Source organism: Coenobita brevimanus, chromosome 110 (assembly GCF_032717465.1).
Source record: "Coenobita brevimanus isolate Jiangsu-jjx chromosome 110, ASM3271746v2, whole genome shotgun sequence".
Taxonomy (NCBI): domain Eukaryota; kingdom Metazoa; phylum Arthropoda; class Malacostraca; order Decapoda; family Coenobitidae; genus Coenobita; species Coenobita brevimanus.
In genome coordinates this window covers 9363375-9386577 of record NC_137063.1, presented here as the reverse complement: position 1 = coordinate 9386577, position 23203 = coordinate 9363375, and the positions used below count along the sequence as shown (strand labels likewise).

General features: G+C 40.5%; 1 protein-coding gene across 1 annotated transcript in view; it reads right to left on the bottom strand.

Annotated features, from left to right (window-relative positions):
• Positions 1-23203, bottom strand: part of sli (slit guidance ligand) — a 545686-nt gene that overhangs the window by 272761 nt on the left and 249722 nt on the right. Inside the window, 1 exon segment of the mRNA XM_080286150.1 lies at positions 19559-19722. Within this exon segment, the coding sequence (XP_080142276.1) occupies positions 19559-19722 (164 nt within the window).

Genomic DNA, 23203 nt, shown 5'->3' with positions numbered 1-23203 from the left:
GTGATGGGCAGGTGCGCAAACACTTGTGCAAAGCACAATTGTGCACTGTTGCACTCCGGTGAATATAGTTTGCCCATTGCACACCGCACGAGACCATGTGCAATATTGCTTTCCCACATGAAAAGACAGGTGTGCATCTGTCCTGTGGATTGCGCACTGCGCAATCCAAGGGACACGTGGTTTTGGGAGCTTCCCGTATGTCTGAACAAGGGATGGGGGGGGGGGGCTCAGAGTGAGGCAGGTCGTGAGGGTTCTACTGGGGGGAGGCGTGAGGCAGGTCACGAGGGTTCTACTGGGGGGAGGCGGGAGGGACGGAGGGTAGTAGCATTTCTTAAAATGCTTCAACAGAGACACTCTATCAATCTATCTATTGCCAGATGCCTCAATTCTGTTCAGGATGGCCACAAACAAATTGCCTCCACGTTGCCCTGTCCCCCGCCATTTCACTGCCCTGCTCCCAACTCACACCCCCCTCTCTCATATACCTCTCCACCCCATCCCTCCATCTCATCCTTGGCCTCCCCCTCCCTCTTCCCCCCTCCACCTCACTCACATACACTCTCCTCATCAGTCTCTCGCCCTCCATCCTCTCCACATGGCCAAACCACCTCAGTGTATTCCTCCTAACGCTTCCTATCACATCCACATCAACACCACAACACTCCTTTATATCCTCATTTGTCAGCCTGTCTCTCCATGTGACTCCACAGGCTCCTCTTAAATAACTCATTTCCACTGCTCTCACTCTTGACTTGTGTCCTTCCAGCAACGTCCAAGCTTCACTTCCATATGTTAGAGTTGGTATCACAATACTGTCATGTAGTAACTTTTTCACTTCCATGCTCACTTCCCTGCTTCTTATCACCACTTTCAAAGAACCAGCAACCTTTCTTCCCTGCTGCACCCTTTGAAGCACTTCACCCTCCAAACCTCCATCCTTACTCATCACACTACCCATGTACTTAAACGTACTCACATTTTCCAATTCCTCACCATCCAACCTCGCTGTACATTCACTGACTGCACTTCTCTTGCGCTTTGATTTAAATAATATGTTTTAATGATTTTTGTAAGGAATTACACATGCTAGTGTATATCTATACTGAATTATTAAATAAAACATCTTGCGAAAATGCAGATAAAAGTAAAACTGGCAATATCACAGCCTTTTGTTTCCCTGTCCCTCCACTTTGCAGCCCGCTCACTCCTCTGTTTGAACTTCCACGTGTGAAAAAGTTAGTACATGACAGTATTGTGATACCAACTCTAATGTATGGAAGTGAAGCTTTGACCTTGCTGGAGGGACAGAAGTCAAGAGTGAGAGCCGTGGAAATAAATAAGTTATTTGAGAGGAGCATGTGGAGTTACATGGAGAGACAGACTGACAAATAAGGAGGTGAAGGAGCATTGTGGCGTGGATGTGGATGTGATAGGAAGCGTTAGGAGAAACACATTGAGGTCGTTTGGTCATATGGAGAGGATGGAGAGTGGGAAACTAACGAGGAGAATGTATGTGAGTGAGGTGGAGGGGGGGAAGAGGGAGGGGGAGGCCAAGGATGAGATGGAGGGATGGAGTGGACGAGTATATGAGAGAGCGGGGTGTGAGCTGGGAGCAGGGCAGTGAAATGGCGGGGGACAGGGTGACATGGAGGCAATTTGTTGCTTGTTTGTGGCCAGTGGCCACCCCTTACGGGATCAAGGCGTCTGGCAATAGATAAACAGATAGAATAATAATAAATAAAAGTAAGTATGCTAATTTATATATATATCTCAGTATTTTTCAGTAATTCCCACAAATATATGCAAATGGTTTGCACTAGCGCTTAGCGACACTGCACAAGCTAAATATTAGATTGCGCACTTCCACAAATTACAAATAACAGAAAATAATAATAATTAATAAAAGCAAGTAAGTAAGCTATTTTATTTAAATATCTCAATATTTTACAGTAATTCCCACAAATATATGCAAATGGTTTGCACTTGCGCTTTGCAACATTTTTTTTTTAATTCATTTATTGCCAGACCCCATAATCCCATACGGGGTGGCCATTTGACTTTGAGTTATTTGTTTTATGGGGAGGGGCACTAACCCTCCACCAACCCACTTGTTGACACGTAGGGAGCACGTATGGTTTGATTATATGGTTACCACCCGGCGTTGAAAATGGTTTCTTGGTTTACAGGAAACCATTTGGCTTGTCACTCAATGTAAAGCCACCTGTAAAGGAAAGAAAAGTAATAAGAAGTGACAGGAAAGATGGGAGAAATAGGAAGAGAGGAGGGCAGGCACAGGAAAAGAATGATAAAGGCTAAGGAACAAATACTCGTATTTGTCAGATTGCGCACTTGCGCAAGTCCTTCTTCGTTTGCGCTGCCCACCACTGCAGTTTTGTAAACATGATTTACTAAGAAAAATATTGCAGAAGGGCTACTAAAATACATAAAACGACAAGTGGTGTGATAGCATTCATCACATACTATTACACGTCTTGCTGTATGTTTATTTTGAAAGGCCTATCACATAGTTTTCAAATGGATCAATGCTTCATCTGGCAAGTGCTGAAGTAAATGTACTGAGTGTTACTTATGAAAAAGGCATAATTTTCAAAACCAAACATGGGAAGACGAAGCCGCTGGCTGAAATCGTGGGCATCGAATAAGCCCGTGTGAGGTCGGTGCAGAAGATCTTAAGTTTACTAATATTTTACATTCGAACGGCTATACAGTACCTGTATATTATTTTTGTATATAAAAATATGAATGTAAATCTTTCACATTCTGAAATACTAAGGAAAAAGTGAGTCAGAGTGATTAACTGGTGTTTGAGCTATGGAAAATATTCACCCTGGAAATGAGACAGTATGTTAATGTTTCAATACCAACCTCGCCACCTAGGTAGAAACGACTCTCAGTCCCTCACTTGCAGGACAAACGCATCATTGCATACGGTCTTCACATGAGGCCTACTAACATCTTGCAATCAAATTATTTTACATTAGTTTCAGATATACTGTAAATATATGGATATGAATTTTTCATTTCATTCAAATAATGAGAGCATGAACATCGATGGATTTTGCTAAGAGCAAGATTAGTCTCAGAAATGAAATAGTATGGTAACTTTGGTGATTTCCTTTTACTTATCATAATGGAGCATCTCTTCCTCACTGTGGTGAGTAAATATGTTCATAATATTATATTTGTGACTACAGTGATACTTGAAGCATATAAAAAAAAAGTAGTTTAGTTGGCGAACTTTTAACATATTCAATTAAGTTATGAGGTGAGAATTGGCAATTTTTAGGAGTTTGTGGCAAAGGCCACTACTGTACAAACAATCAAGTCAACATAGTAGAAACATGGCAACCAGTTACCAAAGTTTTATTTTTTTTTTAACTTCTACACCCATATCATTATTAGCTACAATGGGTCAGATGGGTGGACATATTGGAGGGGTGTGTGGGCAGGGCTGGATGACACTAGGGAAACTGCCAGTATGCACTATCATAAGGTTTTACCCAGGCAATGCTGGGTACCCCTGCAAATCTACAGTACATGAACAGAAAGTTACAAGGCATCTTATACTGTATAATTAAGTAATGTGATCACAACAAGTTTACTGTATTGAACTAAAGACCTTCTACAAATTAAGGTAAAGGCTGTAACAATAAGTCAGCTAATACACTAAGTATATTTGTTTTAGTTTTCAAATACTGAATAACACATATACAATGAAATAAATTTATCAATTCATATCATAAATCACAAATCCTGTAACTATCATTTACCATAATATAGACTGTATAGAGAAAGTATACCTGTGAAATATAAATACTGGTACATGCTTCATTCACTACGTATCAAATACTTTCATAGCAACAATACCGAAGCGTACAACAGGTCCTCAATTTAATCAACATCCTTATCATAATAACAAAACTCAGGTACAGTGATCTGATCACATGGTGTTCATTAAGTCAAAGGGACTTTGAGAAACATGGGACACTGGGGATTTGTCTATCACCTCATGTTGCATTGTATATACCCAAGGCTTTGGATCCCTCTACCTTTCTTTTATTTTTTTCCCCCAACAGAACTCAATGGTCTTTCTTTGTGTGCACAAAAGATCCAACTGCTTTTAAAATCAGAAAGTTTCATGAATTCAGTTTTAAACCTTCTCCCTGTAAAGAAGAAGAAGAAAAAAATACTATGCTGTTAACAGGATTACAGCACTTAAGTTGCCAAAGAGTTACTATGCAGTGCAGTAATACAATAAGGTCAATTACTGTTGCTGTATCTTCATTCTACTTTCTAATACCTCACTCCATGTATAAATCAAGGATCTACTGTACAAAGACTACATGCAAACTGATACAGGAACACTGGCAAAATACAAACCATACCACAAAAACTACATATCTACATCAATACATATGACACATATCGAGCAAGGGACATACTTAGCTGGGGCTCTGTATGCAGGGAAAGGTGAAAGATACATATAACACATTAAGCTGTAAAATATTTCATCATCAAAGAAATATAAAGCACAAGAATTTGATCACTGAATTCATGTTATTGTTTCACTGCAGTTCCTTAATAAAAATATAAGGATAAACAAATGCACAGTGATGATGCAGTTTTAAGCTGCACAGTTCAGTATAATCCCAATTATCCGGTTACCAGGCAACCAGAATTATCAGACAAACGGGAAAATTCACGGACTAGCAGGTATATAAATAATATAAGTGTGTGCCATTTTCATTGGCCACCCCATCGTGTGTTAGTCACGAGAGGCTGGGTGAAGTCGGGGGATGTGAAGTGAAGTAATTTCCGGTCAAGGTTGTTTCCTAGTTAATCCCCTTTCCAGCCCTCCTCCCCCACTTCCCCCTTCTCTAGTTTTGGTCACCCTACATACGTCCATAAATCACCAGTCAGCTTTCCGTCATAAGTCAGCTCGCTGTTTTGCTATCTTGTTTTGTCGTGACCTGGTTAATGATATGTTCTCTGATGCCTAAAGTGCAAAACAAATGTTAACACATTGTGGTCACCTTGACACAAAAGCTGTACAAATTCAAGTCTTGAAAATGGTGAACATTGTAAGACACCGATAACAAAATTTAACATAGGAAATTCCACGAGTTGATATGAAATCCCAGCGACCCAAGATATTTTTTGTGTATGTGTGTGTGTGATAGCCAATACCCTCTTCTGGCACAAAATGATCCACAGGTATACATGGCAAGTGATGAGAAGGGTGGGTGGTGAACTGAATGAAAGGAAGACAATGATTGATTATGTGTGTGTGGATGAAAGGATGCGAAAATGTGTAATGGATGCAAGAGCTTATAGAGGTTGGGGGAGTCATCTTTCTGACCACTACTTGGTGGTGGCCAAAATCAAGATCAAAGTAAGATGGAGAAATAGAAGAAAGGAAGGATGGGAGGAAGGAATAGTTGCAAGGAGAGTGGAAAGGTTACAAGAGGATGAGAAAAAGGCAGAATATAAGAGAGAAGTGGAGGAACAATTGGGTAAATATGAACTGGAGCAGATGGGGGACGTGGAAGGTGTATGCAAGATATTCACAGAAGAAATATGTGCAGCATATGATGTGATGCGTGGGGTGAAGAGAAGACGGAAGGGGGTGCAAGGAACAGCATGGTGGAATGAAGAGGTGAGAGAGGCTGTGGTACAAAAGAAGAAAGCATACAGTGACTGGATGAGAAATAAGGGCAAGGAAGAAGTTGAGAGGCGGAAGACAGAGTTATATGTAGAAAAGAGAAGAGAGGTGAAAAGATTAGTAAGAGAGAGTAAGAGGAGAGTGGATGAGGAATTTGGAAGGAATTTGAGTGTAAAGTGGAGGCAATGTAAGAAAATGTTCTGGAAACAGGTGAAGAGAGTAAGACGGGGTGGCAGTGAGGTAAGTAGGGGAGTGAAAGATGAAAGTGGTATATTACTAGCGGAGACGGGAGAAAATGTGAGCAGACGGAGAGAACACCTTAACCCCTAAACCGCGGGGTTGTTTTTGCTTGACTTGCGTGTCTCGTGGGTATATTCGCGCTCCAACACACTCTCTAAAAATATTTGCCAAAAATCAGTTATTATTCCTAGAATATTAAAATTACATATGCATATAGCACATACTTTCAGTTTCTCCTGGGATGTTTGTTGAGCCTTCGTCAAGTACCGTAGGACTTGTGGAGACCTCTGAAGTTGGGTAACAAAGTCTCCACTTTACACTTCCCAACAACCCGTAATATGATTACCAGAGCCTGATATTATCACTAGAAACACTATTCTATGACTCTCAAATAGTTTGGAATCCATACTCCAAAAAAAAGAAACACTGTGAAAGCAATGAAAATTATGAGCGAGTATGACCCTCCCACTTGCGCTCGTTCGCCGCTGGTGTTCTGTCATTTATTATTCATAAAAACACTCACACTTTATATTTCAATTACTATATAACACTTATATATATCTACAGTCTTTATCCATAAGTTTCCTTCAGTTAGTAGTTTATTGTCACTGTAGGCATTCACTTTCTCTTTCAGTAAAATACGTAGCATTCACTTTCTCGTCCTGTATACTAGTGTTGAGTGAATCTGTCACTTTCACTTCCACTTTCATAACTCATAGTATTCACACATGCTAGAGCGAAACTTTCACTTTCATTACTCCTAGTATATATACCTGTATTCTTATATTACTACTCATTTACATTTCTATTTACATTCTCTATTTTATTTACATTATTTACATTTCTATTTTATTTACACTGTGTTATGCACTGTCACTTGCAGTAACTTATAAAACTATTTTCCACTGTTCACTTATATTTACATTCACTGCTTTCACTTGCTGTTTACACATTATTTACACATTAGTCGACCCTTTGTCTTTGCGGGGGTTAGGGGCTTGAGACCGCTGTGAAGATCGAAAATCCGTGTAAAATTGGTGCCCCCCTAAAAACACCCCTAGCCCCCCATTTCCTTCTTTAATGAAAGAAAACCCCTGTGTACATGTCAATAAACACTTTATTTATATTTAAAGTATGAAAAAAATAGTTTAATTGCGTAGGTGGATGGCTGCTCACACCGCTCGTCACAGCTACACTCTCACCCTCCACCACCGTTACCAGGATTTTCCCTCCCGTAACTTGTCCAGCATTTCTGCCTTCTCCAGCAGGGTCATTACCTTCTTCTGGTGCTTTGGGGTGCCTTCAGGAGATGTCTTGGCTGCTCTCTTAGGGCCCATGGTAGATAAAATGATGGTGTCACGGAGAGATCAGCGAGTACAAGCACACACAAGTGTGGTCACAGTGAGAATGGGTTTCGGGACAATTCGCTGTCAAGTCAATTCACAGTCACAACAATAATAAGACAATTCGCCATCAGGACTTTTCGCCGTCAGGATGATTCCTCGTCATTTATTTACACACTATATTAGTCTATTATGTATACGAGTTTTAAAAGTGGTGGTGGTTTATTGTTTTTATAATAAATGTAGTGACATCTGTTGAGGCTCAGCCATATCTTTCCCCATGGTTTGCGTCCACTATGGCCGATCAGAATAACACATTGGATATTGTCATTTGAGATGAATATATACTTGTACCTCTTCAGAGTCGTTTTAAAATATACCCAGGATGTTGTAGTACCAATGAAAATTAATGAAGACAGGTACAGGTGACGCTAGAATATAATTCAAAGTCGACTATAGCAAAGTAGAAACATGTTAATTATTGGCTAAAAGTGCAACTTATAAATAATATCCAAAGCCTACGCTACTGAATGAACACAGACTTTGATAGATCCTCCTGAAAATTAGTTATTAAAGTATTAATTATTCAAAAATAAGTATATCTATAGAATGACGGGGAATCGTCCAGGGTGCGAATTGTCCTGACGGGGAATTGTCCATGTTTTGACGGCAAATTGTCTGACGGCGAATTGACGATGGCGAATTATCTCGGAACCTGAGAATGAGAGAGCCTGCCGCGAGAGATTCAAAACAATGCGAGGGTGGTGCGGGTGGTGCTGCGGGCAGTATGCAGCATGTGGCGCGCGATTTGAATGTGTTTCCATTTTTCTCTGGACTTCAAAAAAGGTGATTTGGTTTCCCTGGTGACAAACCGCGAACAACTGAAACCACAAACAGAGGAACTGCGAGGACAGAGGGTCGACTGTATTTACATTTCCACTTGCACTGTTTTACTCACCAGAAAGATCGCAGTCACTCTCCATCATTTTCATTGACAAATTTGCCAGTTGACGTTCCACAGCAGTCACTTAGCCCTTTACCCCTTTCCACACGAGGTTTAGTAGGGGGTAGAGGTCACAGGGCCCTTTGCATGGGGCTAAAATGTGGCGGAATTGCACAGGCACGAATCTGACGTGGTTTCACCTTGAAAGACGACAGTAAACTGAATACAGTGTGGTGGCCTAGGGGGAGTGCAATGCTGTCAATGTCAGCGTGGTGACAGCTGCTAATATATACGCTATGAAATGATTGGCAGGAAATCTAGATGATACATAATAAATTAGGTAGTTCCAGGTGAATGTAAATATCACTTAGGCTTCTCCCTTCCTTTCTTATATATATTTTTATTACAAGAATAGATTATACGGCATATTTCAAGGGGAAATAAACAGCGAAAATTAGCGAACGAGTGCACGTGAGCTGTTGTCAGGTGATAATTAGCCAATTTTAGGTGTATGGCACTATCACTTACCTTATTTCTATTTTGTATATATTATTTGGTATAAGAATAGGGCATAGGGCTTATTTCAATGGATGAAATCAGTGGAAAATTCAAGGGAAGATTTACTTAGCGTAGCACGGCCGGGCAGGCGAGAGGAGAGGGTAATGGAGGGGAGGTAGGGAGGGGAGTCAAGAATGAGGAGAAATGGCTAAATTGTCAACAATGGATGGGAGTACAGATGAGATTAGGAGTGCTGACTAGTGTTGGACATTGGCAGTACGGATAGATGATACCAGCCACCACTTGAAAGCCCGGGCGAATTCAAAATAACACAGAATCACAAAAGTGACGCCCCGCGGTATGATCCCTTGCTCCTAAGCGTCACGAAAGTGACACCCCGCGGTTAAGGAATTGTTGAACATAGAGAATGGAAGTAATGCAAGTATAAGTGGCTGGGGAATGGGTGGGAGAAGGAAGGAGGTGAGAAGACAGGACGAAATCAGTAGGATAGAAGTTGTGGAAGCAATGAAGAAAGTCAAATTGGGGAAAGCCCCAGGAATTGATGGAGTGTGTGGTGAAATGCTGAAGCATGGGGGAGAGATAGTTGTAGAATGGATGTGAAAGATGTGCAGATTTGCCTGGGAGGAAGGTAGAGTCCTGGAGGATTGGAAGTCAGGTATAATTATTCCCTTGTACAAAGGAAAAGGGAAAAATGAAGTGTATGGTAATCAAAGGGGCATTTGTCCTCTTAGTGTAATAGGAAAAGTGTATGGTAGGATACTTATTGACAGAGTTAGGGAAACAGAGGAATTAGCTGGAGAAGAACAGGGAGGCTTTAGGAAGGGAAGAGGTTGTGTAGATCAGATATTCATTCTTAGATCTTTAGTGGAAAAGTTTCTAGACAAGGGAAAGAAGTTGTATGCAGCCTTCATGGATTTGGAGAAAGCATATGACAGGGTGGATAGACAAGGATTGTGAAAAGTATTAATAATATATGGAGTAGATGGGAAGTTGCTGAATGCTGTGAAGAGTATGGATGATGGTGCTAAGGCTGCAGTGCGTGTGGATGGTGAACTGAGTGAATTTTTCTCTTTGAAGGTTGGGTTGAAACAGGGATGTGTTATGTCTCCATGGTTGTTCAATCTGTACATGGATCGGGTAATAAAAGAGATACAAGGTAGGGCAGTGGACGTTGGAGTGGCCCTAGTAAGAGAGGGTAGTGTTTGGAAACTCCCTGTACTGTTGTTTGCAGATGATACTGTGTTCTTACATGAAGACAATGGGGAGCTGCAAGGCTTGGTGGATGAGTTTGGGAGAGTGTGTAAGAAACAGAATCTAAGGGTGAATGTAGGGAAGAGTAAAGTGGTAGTCTTTGAGAGAGGTGAAGTCAGTGAATGTACAGTGAGGTTGGATGGTGAGGAAATGGAAAATGTGAGTACGTTTAAGTACTTGGGGAGTGTGATGAGTAAGGATGGAAGTTTGGAGGGTGAAGTGCTTGAAAGGGTAGAACAAGGAAGAAAGGTTGCTAGTTCCTTGAAAGCAGTGATAAGAAACAGGGAAGTGAGCATGGAAGTGAAACAGTTACTACATGACAGTATTGTGATACCAACTCTAACGTATGGAAGTGAAGCTTGGACGTTGTTGGGAGGACACAAGAATGAGAGCAGTGAAAATGAGTTATTTAAGAGGAGCCCGTGGAGTCACAAGGAGAGACAGGCTGACAAATGAGGATATAAAGGAGCGTTGCAGTGTGGATGTGGATGCAATAGGACGCGTTAGGAGGAACACACTGAAGTGGTTTGGCCACGTGGAGAGGATGGAAGGTGAGAGACTCATGAGGAGAGTGTATGTGAGTGAGGTGGAGGGGGGGGAGAGGGAGGAGGAGGCCAAGGATGAGATGGAGGGATGGAGTGGAGAGGTATATGAGAGAGGGGGGTGTGAGTTGGGAGCAGGGCAGCGAAATGGCGGGGGACAGGGCAAAGTGGAGGCGATTTGTTTTCTGGCAACCTTGTACAGGATTAGGGCGTCTGGCAATAGATAGATAGTGTGTGTGTGTGTGTGTGTGTGTGTGTGTGTGTGTGTGTGTGTGAAAAGCAAAGATAAATATTTCCACTAAAAAAAGGTATATTCTTCACTGGCTGAAAATGTGTGGTACCAGTGCAGTTTTCTACCTAACCAACTGACTCTAACCATCCACAAGCTTTCAGCATCTTACATAATGTACTTTGGCAAGTCTATCTATCTATCTATCTATTGCCAGACGCCTCAATCCCGTTTGGGGTGGCCACAAACAAATCGCCTCCAAGTCGCCCTGTCCCCCGCCATTTCACTGCCCTGCTCCCAACTCACACCCCCCTCTCTCATATACCTCTCCACCCCATCCCTCCATCTCATCCTCAAGCCTCCCCCTCCCTCTTCCCAACTCCACCTCACTCACATACACTCTCTTCGTCAGTCTTTCACCCTCCATCCTCTCCACATGGCCAAACCACCTCAGTGTATTCCTCATAAAGCTTCCTATCACATCCACATCAACACCACAACGCTCCTTTATATCCGCATTCGTCAGCCTGTCTCTCCATGTGACTCCACAGGCTCCTCTTAAATAACTCATTTCCACTGCTCTCACTCTTGACTTGTGTCCTTCCAACAACGTCCAAGCTTCACTTCCGTACGTTAGAGTTGGTATCACAATACTGTCATGTAGTAACTTTTTCACTTCCATGCTCACTTCCCTGTTTCTTATCACTGCTTTCAAAGAACCAGCAACCTTTCTTCCCTGCTGTACCCTTTCAAGCACTTCACCCTCCAAACCTCCATCCTTACTCATCACACTACCCAAGTACTTAAACGTACTCACATTTTCCAATTCCTCACCATCCAACCTCGCTATACATTCACTGACTTCACCTCTCTCAAAGACAAGTCCATTCTGTTAATAAATTATTCATTTTATTCATAAAAACATGGAAAAATAAACTATAGAAATAAATCATGAACAATTATTGGTGAACTGATGATTTGGGAAGAAGTGTTCTGCAGTAGAGTTATCACGAGTTCACAACTCTTTTAGTTTTGAGTACACCCTTGTGCAATTTAACTGAAACAAGTTGGTAAATACATATTCTTGCATCCCATTCGATTATTATGTCATTATGTTTGCTAATATATCGACTGCTTGCTTATTTTGATTGACATGGGTCCAAATCATGACTTATGCACAAGTTTCAACATTTTTCCAGGTTGACTGAAGCATTACTTTGAAATATCACCACTGCTTCTGATATGGTTGAGTTGTATGTACATGAGTGATGTGATCGATATAACACCACGAAAACGTACGAAGATCATAACCTTGCAAGAACACACAGGAAAGACCTATGGAGAAATTACAAGCATGGTCGGAGTCAGTCCTGCAACCGTGAGTCGTATTGTGAAGCTGAAGAATGAGACTGGTACGATCTCACCAAACTGGAAGGGGAAATGTGGCCGTAGGAGGAAGACAACAGAGAGGGACGATGTTTACGTAGTAAGACAGAGCCGAAAAGACCCTTGGACGACCAGCGATGCCTTGAAGAGAGACTTGGAAGATAAAGGTATACAAGTGAGTTCGTCCACTGTCCGACGACGATTGCTAGAACTAGAAGTCGGCCGAAAAGCTCGTTGGCACGTTAAGAAGCACCTCCTCATGGAGACCATGTGAAAGAAACGATACAAATAGGCCCTGAAGTTCAAAAACTGGAAATAGTGGAAAAAGATGCTGTTCAGCAATGAAAGTCATTTCTTCGTCCATGGCCAGAGAAGTCAGCATGCACGGAGATCAACAGGAGAGAAGCTTCGTGAGGCTTATATCGACCAGTGCATGAAACACCCTCAGGATGTTTCAGCTATTACGGCATTGGAAGCTTGCATCCAGTCGAAGGCATGCTGCGATCACCACAATACATCAAAGTTATTCAGGAGAGAGTGGTTCCACAACTAGTAAAGACATTTACTGATGGGACTGGAATCTTTCAGCAGGATTTAGCCCCATGCCACACAATGAAAATAGTGAAAAACTTCATGAATATGAGCAAGACTGAGGTGCTGGAATGACCTGGCAACTCTCCAGACTTGAGCCTGACTGAGAATCTGTGGTCAATCTGCAAACAGCGCCTTCGTGGTATGGACTGTACAATGAAAGAGAAGCTGATTTAGACCTGTTTGAAGTGTGGTACAGGGACCCCAGTGATTGCTCAAAATTAGTGGAATCTATGCCATCCATCCATCCATCATCCATTCCTACATTGCCCCATGAGGAGCATAGGAGCCCGGGGCTAGGCAGTTGGTCCTGACACTTAAGATGAGAGTGACCAACCTCACTCATCCCTGAGTGGCATTACATGAGCAATAAACACCAACCACCCCTTGGATATAAACCTTCACCGGCTCAATCTGATTGGAGCACAATAATTACCCACTAAACCACCAGGCACCAAAATTTGGTTATATGATTACCACCCAGTGTAGTAAATGGTTTCCTGGTGTACAAGAGACCATTTGGCTTGTCACTTAGTGTAGAGTCACCCATAGGCAGAAGGAAGAGGAAAGAATGAAAGAATGAAGGAATGAAAGACCATAGTGTCAAAATGCTTCTCAAGAACCAAGGAGGTCATATCTCATACTGAAATATCAATACAGTATTTATGAATGTGTAATAAAATGATGGATGAAGTTTGATGCATTTGTATATCCCATCTTGAGTGTACTGTTGTTCAGTTAAGTTGTACAAGGGTGTATGTGCCCTCACTAACCACCGTCTCTCACCTATCATTCACCACTCAGCTGTTTTGCAAGTAATACAGTAAATATGTAGGGATTGCAAATACAGTGATCTCATCAAACAATAAAAATGGTTCATTTCTATTAGCTAGAGTTTACCTTTTCTGCCGATGCAAATATACGTTCTAAATTATGTCATCTTAGAATGCATTTGTATTGTCATCAAATGTGTTCTAAGATGTCATCTTCGAATGCATTTGCATTGGCATCAAATGCATTTTAAGATGATATCATCTTAGAATACATTTGCATTGGCACTGGCATCAAATGTGTTCCAAAACTGTCATCTTAGAATGCATCTGCATTGTCATCAAATGCATTCTATGATGATGTTATCTTAAACTGTATTTGCATTGGTGTCAAATGTGTTTTAAGACTGTCATTTTAGAACCATTTGCAGTCATCAAATGTGTTCTAAGATGATGTCACCTTAAAAAGTATTTACATTGTCATCAAATGTTTTTAGTTGATGTCATATTAGAATGCATTTGCATCAGCACTGTCATCAAATGCGTTCTAAGATGATGTCAACTTAGAACACATTTGCACTGACAGAGAAGAAAACCAGCTGATAGAAATGACACATATATTTTAGGCTACATGTAATTGACAAAATTGCTGTGCTAGCAATTCCTTCATATTTACTGTAATACTGTATCTGCAAAACAGCTGAGTGGTGACTGGTGAGTGAGGGATGGTGACGGTGGTCAAGTGAGGAAGAAATGAGTAGGTCATGGCATGTATACACAACTGTATGCAAGGTAGTCATGAAAACTGCACTGTAGGTAGAACCTTTCTTTCCAAATCATCTGTTCACCAATAAATGCTCAAGATTTATTACTTTAGTGAATTTTTCTGTTTGATGAATAAAATACTGTAACAAATAATATTTAAAACAGACCTATTGTGTGCACTTTGCACTACCGTAAGACGCTGCAACCAAGTGTGTTGCGTCAAATGGGTATGTTTTAGATTATTTCAATGGCAAAATGTTAGTGTAGCTCTGGATATAAGTGGTACTGTATAAACTGCAATGATACAGTCTATGCATGAGTATGTAATATCAGATACCTGGGAAAAATCGGTAACCGGGAAGGTAAATTCCCCAAGCTTCTCGGTTAACTGATATTGTACTGTCCACTCCACTCCAGAGCAGCTACGGGGTTGCTTATTTGGAGGGGACTTGGTGACTAAATGTCCTAGCTGGCAACAACCAATGGCTCTTGGGTGAGATCATACTGTATGTTTGACTTTTTAGTCAACAGAGTGCTCTAACCCATCAGGCAATGGCAGCCACAAGTTCTACGCAAAATCATGAAACTGCCATTAAGAGATCATCACCACTACTTTAGCCCTATATTTCATGTTTAAGCAATAGTTCACAACATTAAAAATATATAAATAAAGAAAAAAAAAAAATAATCAAGACGGCAAAAGGATATACAGTAAAAACCATTGAAAGCACACTTCTGTAAAGGTGAGACTGACATTTACAATTCAGGCCATACAACTGAATATGGCCATTCAGTCTAGGCAAGATTTATTATACTATAGGGGCACTCACCATCCACTCACTTGATGTAGTGCTGCTCTTGGATGCCTGCCCTTTCCTCTCTTCCTTCTTTCCATTCTTCCTCTTCTGTCTTTATTTCCTTCATTCTTTCCTCTTCCTTCTGTCTATGGGTGACTCTATACTGTGTGTTGAGCCAAATGGTTTTCTGTGCACCAGGAAACCATATAACCAGAGTATGGCACCTGGTGGTTTAGTGGGCAATTAAGGCACTCCAATCACTTTGAGCTGGTGCAGGATTACATCCAAGGGGTGGTTGGGGTTTACTGCTCATGTAATGCCACTCAGGGTTGAGTGAGGCAGGTCACTCTCATCTTAAATGTCAGGACAAACTTGCCTAGCCCTGGGCACCTACATTCCTCATGGGGCAACACAGAATTAGATGATGATGATGATGATACATGATTTATTATCATATGCACTTCTCCTACTGATTATCCTTGACTATGTATGTGTTATGTGTTTAGTTGTCCTTTCTTTTGTTGCTGATTAAAATAAAACTAAATTTGTTAAAAAGTTAAATGTGAATTGGTATGCAGGTAAACTGCTGTATTCTTGTACAATATGATAAATATGCAAAAAAATTAGAATTTGTTATGGCAAAACCTACTCCCCACTGGTCCACCTTAAAGGGGTTTTATAATAGGCCAAACACCCATTCCACCATCACCCAAATTCTATGAACTCTAGGTTTTAATCCAAAGACAAAACCATCGACACACTGTATATCAATCCAATTAAGGTGCTCTTAAAAAACCTGAGGAGCACAAAGATTTGTTTTTACTGCCAAGTTAAAAATAAACTGGAGCAGACCTTATAAGTACATCACCATACATACTTCATCAATCCACATCAATCCTTCAGCAATTCTGGTTTTTCAAATTCCATACTTCATTTATTACACCAGCTTCTAGGCCTTTTGTTCCTCCTTCCCTTCCTCAATCTCACTCACACATACAAGATGATGATGATAATAATAATCCATCCTTCCACCCATAATAATAATAATAATAACAATAATCCATTCATCATCCAATCCCATGTCGCTCTATAGAGAAGTGTATGAACTCGGGGCTAAACAAGTTGGTGCTGACATTTAAGTTGAGAATGACTAGCCTCACCCATCCCTGAGTGGCACTACTTGAGCAATAAACCCCAACAACCCCTTGGATATAAACCTACACAGGTTCAATCCGATTGGAGAACCTTTAACTTCCTACTAAACCACCAGGAGCCATAATTTGGTTATATGGTTACCACCCAGCATAGTAATTGGTTTCCTAGTGTACAGGAAACCATTTGGCTTGTCACTCAGTGTAGTCACCCATAGGTAGAAGGAAGAGGAAAGACTGAAGGAAAGAAAGACACAAGAGGAAGGATAACAATAATAATAATAATAATAATAACAGTAATAATAATAATAATAACAGTAATAATAATAATAATAATAACACACATACGTCATCTAATCTTGTGTTGTCCCATGAAAAACGTAGAAGTCTAGGGCTAGACAAGTTGGTCCTGACATTTAAGATGAGAGTGTTCACTCATCCTGAGTGGCATTATGTGAGCAATAAACCCCAACCACCCCTTGGATATAAACCGACACAGGCTGTCTGGTTGGAGTGCCTTAATTACTCACTAAACCACCAGGTGCCATAGTTTGGTTATATGGTTACCACCCAGCATAATAAATGGTTTCCTGGTGTACAGGAAAGTATTTGGCATGTCACTCAGTGTACAGTCACCCACAGACAGAAGGAAGAGAAAAGAAAAAATGAAAGAAAGACATAAGAGGAAGAAAGAAAAGAAGGAACAGAGGAAAGGGCTGCCACCCGAGAACAGCACTACATCGAATGAGTGGATGGTAAGTGCCCCCACCTACCAATAATAATAATAGTAATATAATAATAATAATAATAATAACAATAAAGATATATATATACCACTGAGGCAGACAAGATTTATACATCTCTGACTGATGACTTGGGACAACTTCCAAGTGCAAGGAAAACGAGCGGTGAGTGCTAAGAAAGTCTTTACAGAAGGCTGAGAATAGATACCTGTACTACATTCGAGCTACGTGACGGTGTGCGTGTGCTTACAAAAGTATGCATATGAGACTTTGGTATGTCATGAATCAAAAAGTCATATGTGAGACTAAGGGAATACGACTGTTAAGGAATGTACATGAATTGTGCAGGGTGGATGAAAAACAAAATACAAGAATTTATGAAATATGTGAAATTAGGAAATCTATGGGTAGAAGTGATATGGTCAGACAGAAGGAATGGTTAAGAATATGGTGGTGAAATGTGTTTATGATTACTATGAAGGTGGAAGAATGTGCAGAAGGCTGGACTGTCAGGTTAATTACTGTACTTAAAAATCAGAGTATGGAAATTAAAAAATTAAAAGAATTATTCAGTGGTAGGTGGGGGCACTCATCATCCACTCACTCGATGAAGTGCTGCTTTGGGTGTCTGCTCTTTCCTCTCTTCTTTCCTTCCTCTTAAGTCTTTCTTTCCTTTATTCTTTCCTCTTTCATCAGCCTACGGGTAACTTTACACTTCTGTCTTTCTTTCCTTCGTTCTTTCCTCTTCCTTCTGCCTATGGGTGACTCTACATTAAGTGACAAGCCAAATGGTTTCCTGTTCACCAGGAAACCATTTACTACACTGGGTGGTAACCATAATATGGCGTCAGGTGGTTTAGTGTATAATTAAAGTGCGCCAATCAGATTGAGTCTGTGTAGTTTTATAACCTAGGGGTGGCTGGGGTTTACTGCTCACGTAATGCCACTCAAGGATGAGTGAGGCTGGTCACTCTCACCTTACATGTCAGAACCAACTTGCCTAGCCCTGGGTTCCTATGCTCCTTATGGGGAGACACAGGATTGGATGATGGATGGAAAAGAAATAATGAAAGACAAAAATAGATAGATGATGCATGACTGACAATGCATACAACATGGGATACACCAATTTTTAATGTAAATAACAGAATGGTCTGTATTCAGAATGCATTTTGAAGCACTTAAAAAACATTAGTGTGGATGTCTGCACTTAAAAAGCAAAGAATTTTGATGGTTTGAACGATGTTTGAGAGGATGAATCACCCTTTTTAATGGGAACAGTTGACAATACTCTTAATTTTATGATTTCTAGTTCCTGTTTCTTGACCATGCCCACTCAATTTACTACTGGGAAATAAGAATATGATGATAATGATGATGATGATACCATGAGAGAGGAATTAGAATAGCCTTCAGAAATGATGAATTCCATCCATCCATCATCCAATGCTACATTGCCCCATGACGAGCGTAGGAGCCCGGGGCTAGGCAGTTTGTCTCAACATTTATGATGATAACCATATTACCAGCCACCTACAAAAATAAAATCTAAAACGGTTGAGGAATGGAAGAGAGAAAAGATGTACAGCAACAGACAGAAAATGGGGCACATACTGTACAAGTGGGAGGAGGGATTACAGTGACACATACATGTGGGAGGCAGGATCAAGAGAAAGGCAAAACTGAGACAGCAGTGAAACGATTGAGAAACATGGGGAAAAAAAATGGACAGATCAGGAAGGGTTGTGGTAGGTGGGAGCGCTCACCATCCACTCACTCGATGTAGTGCTGCTCTCGGGTGTCTGCCCTTTCCTCTCCTCCATCTTTCTTTCCTTCCATCCTCTTCTGTCTTTCTTTTCTTTATTCTTTCCTCGTCCTTCTGCTTGTGGGTGACTTTCCCCTTTCTGTCTTTCTCTCCTTCGTTCTTCCAATTCCTTCTGTGTGTGGGTGACTCTACACTAAGCGATATGCCATATGGTTTCCTGTACACCAGGAAACCATTTACTATGCTGGGTGGTAACCATATAACCAAGTTTTGGCACCTGGTGGTTTAATGGGTACTTATGGTGCTTCAATTGGATTGATCCGGTGAATGTTTATATCCAAGGGGTGATTGGGGTTTATTGCTCACATAACGCCACTTAGGGATGAGTGAGGCTGGTTACTCTCATCTTAAATGTCAGGACCAACTTGCTTAGCCCCGGGCTCCTATGCTCCTCATGGGGCAACGTAGGATTGGATGATGAATGAATGAATCAGGAAGGGACAAAGAAAGAACAGGATGTGCAACACAAAAATAAGGAAAGGAATTACAGAAGGGGACTAGGAAGAAAACAATATGAACGGAGGAGCAGTAAGAATGTGAGGAAGAACATGGTACAATGGATGGCCAGCAAAGAGGGTGGAATTCCAGAAAGATTATACAGAAAGAAATTATTTTTGGAGCATCACAAAATGAAAAATGAGAAAAATTCCAGTACATCATGGAAAAAAAAGTACATAAACAGGTTTCAAAGGAGGTAAACCTAAGGTAACTAGCTGATCTGCAAACAACACAAAAACTCATGAAGCAAAAAGGATAATTTACCAAACTTCCACTTTTTACCTTCACACACAAATTGGGAACTAAGCACATCTGTGATGAGGGTGTCCCGCAGGCGTGGGGGAGCAGCACACATGGGTAGACCTGCAGTTGACCCAAGTGAGCGGAGCCATTCAGCAAGCCAGCCCATGTGACAGTTGCACTGCAGTGGATTGCCCTCCAAGTTGCTGCAGAAAGAGATACCATACATAATTATCATAATAACTTATATACATAGGTAACCCTCTATCTATTTTGTGCCAATCAGGCTGACCAGCTAATGAATATGGTAATGGAACCCCTTTGCATTTGGAACCATAGGGAGTCAATGCTGCTTCTTAACCCCTACACTGCAGGGTTGTTTTTGCTTGACTTGCGTGTCTCGCAGGTATATTCGCGCTCCAACACACACTCTAAAAATATTTGCCAAAAATCAGTTATTAGTCCTAGAATATTAAAATTACATATGCATATGGCACATACCTTCAGCTTTCTCCTGGGATGTTTGCTGCGTCTTCATCGGGTACCGTAGGACTTGTGGAGACCTCTGAAGTTGGGTAACGAAGTCTCCACTTTACACTTCCCGACAACCCGTAATATGATTACCACAGCCTGATATTATCACTAGAAGCACTATTCTATGATTCTCAAATAGTTTGGAATCCATACTCCAAAAAAATAACACTGTGAAAGCAATGAAAATTACGAGCGCGTATGACCTTCCCACTTGCGCTTGTTCGCCGCTGGTGTTCTGTCATTTATTATTCATAAAAATACTCACACTTTATATTTCTATTACTATATAATACTTACATATATCTGCAGTCTTTATCCATAAGTTTCCTTCACTAATAGTAGTTTATTGTTACTGTAGGCATTCAATTTCTCTTTCAGTAAAATACGTAGCATACACTTTCTCGTCCTGTGTACTAGCATTTAAAGTGAATCTGTCACTTTTACAACTCATAGTATTCATACATGCTAGAGTGAAACTTTCACTTTCATTACTCCTAGTATATTATTATACTTGTAGTCTTATATTACTACTCATTTACATTTCTATTTACATTCTCTATTCTATTTACATTATTTACATTTCTATTTTATTTACACTGTGTTATGCACTGTCACTTGCAGTAACTTATAAAACTATTTTCCACTGTTCACTTATATTTACATTCACTGCTTTCACTTGCTGTTTACACATTATTTACATATTATTTACATTTCCACTTGCACTGTTTTACTCACCAGAAAGATCGTAGTCACTATCCATCATTTTCATTGATAAATTAGCCAGCTGACATTCCACAGTAGTCACTTAGCCCTTTACCCCTTTCCACACGAGGTTTAGTAGGGGGTAGAGGTCACAGGGCCCTTTGCATGGGGCTAAAAAGTGGCGGAATTGTACAGGCACGAATCCGACATGGTTTCACCTTGAAAGACGACAGTAAACTGAATACAATGTGGTGGCCTAGGGGAAGTACAATGCTGTCAATGTCAGCGTGGTGACAGCTGCTAATATATACGCTATGAAATGATTGGCAGGAAATCTAGACGATACATAATAAATTAGGTAGTTCCAGGTGAATGTAAATATCACTTTGGCTTCTCCCTTCCTTTCTGATATATTTTTATTACAAGAATAGATTATATGGCATATTTCAAGGGGAAATAAACAGCGAAAATTAGCGAACGAGTGAACGTGAGCTGTCAGGTGATAATTAGCCAATTCCAAGTGTATGGCACTATCACTTACCTTATTTCTTTTTTGTATATATTATTTGGTATAAGAATAGGGCATAGGGCTTATTTCAATGGATGAAAGCAGTGGAAAATTCAAGGGAAGATTTACTTAGCGTAGCACGGCCGGGCAGACGAGAGGAGAGGGTAATGGAGGGGAGGTAGGGAGGGGAGTCAAGAATGGGGAGAAATGGCTAAATTGTCAACAATGGATGGAAGTACAGATGAGATTAGGAGTGCTGACTAGTGTTGGACATTGGCAGTACTGATAGATGATACAAGCCACAACTTGAAAGCCCGGGCGAATTCAAAATAACACAGAATCACAAAAAAGACGCCCCGCGGTATGATCCCTTGCTCCCAAGCATCACGAAAGTGACGCCCCGCGGTTAAGGGGTTAATTATTCAACTTGCATAAAGTCCATCCTTGTGGGTTACTTAAACTCTAATCAACCTTACCCCGAGTCAAGTGCAATGATGTGTGATGTTACAGATCAAGCATGCATTACTGGTGTGCAGTTATTCCTCATTATACAATTGATTAACTTGGTTGTTTCTTTTAATGCCACATTCACCAATATCATGGTGATGTTTTAGTTACAACTGCCATGCCTTATTTATCAATGTTACCTGATTAAGGAGCCTTTAATAAAAAAAATCACAGCAGAACTTGACACAATGATGTCTGATTCCCCTGTGACATATACCAGTAACTTATTTCTAAAGGATATTCATCATTTACATATGCATTTGCTGATCTATTATATTACACTTGTTCTTTTGCTGGTAGGTGGTGGTGGTGGTGATCATCCACTCAGTAGGGCTGCCTACTTCTTCCTTGATCTTTATCGTTATTTATTTATTTTTTTCCTGTGTCACCCCTCCTCTCTTTGTATCTCTGTCATCTTTCCTGTTGCTTTTTATTACTCTTCTTTTCTTTTCAGGTGGTTTTACATTGAGTGACAAGTCTAATGGTTTCCTGTAAGCCACAGGAAACCATCTACAACACTGGGTGGTTAACCAACCCATACATATTTCCTATGAGTCAACAAGTGGGTTGGTGGAGGATCAATCCCCCTCCCTGTAAAACAACTAACTCAAAGAAAACAGCCACCCCTTATGGGATTAGGGTGTTTGGCTATCGACGGACATAGAGATGGATGTTCTTTCCATATTATGCTGAATTATAAGCACGTAAAAAAATCCTAGATGAAAATTTTCAGCTGCCTCAAATGCACAAGCATCCCAAATGACCCTATATTATAACTTGCTTGACAAGAAATTATTCACCTCACCACTGTGCTTTCAGTAACTTAATCCATTATAAAGCAAGGGATACCTGCATTCATCACTAATGGAAAACAGTAAAATTCACAGCATGAGTTTACTATTTTTGTATCTTCACTGTCTTGTTACACTATTATTTTTTTTTTCCTGTTCCTCAGGGAAGCCTGATACAGGTACAGTATCTGAATTAGTGGTGTAAATGGACTACAGGGTAATCACACTGCCCATCTCTTGTAACAGAAACGGCTTTCTAATCTCTTCTAACTGATGTTCCCAGCAATACATATCATCACTTGTTGTTGCTGTTGTGATCCTAGGGTTATATGAATGTAAACCAGGTATCTTGCAGGCTGAAGTTTTCCTATACCTGCAGGGCTCTTGTTTGGCGAGCAACAGCTCGCAAATACGAGTATTTTTTCCCTTCAGCGAACAAATTTTACATCCAAGTTGCCTTTTGGCGAGCAAAAAATACATCCACTTCAAAACCCAGTAAACTACAAAATAAGTAAATCTCACTTAAATAAACAAAAAAGCACCTTGTGATTGATTATTAAGTCTTTCCTTGTAGCCACTGTGAATTTTTAAAACCTCATTATATGATTCTAATCATCACAATGTGTAAATAAATAATATATTTAT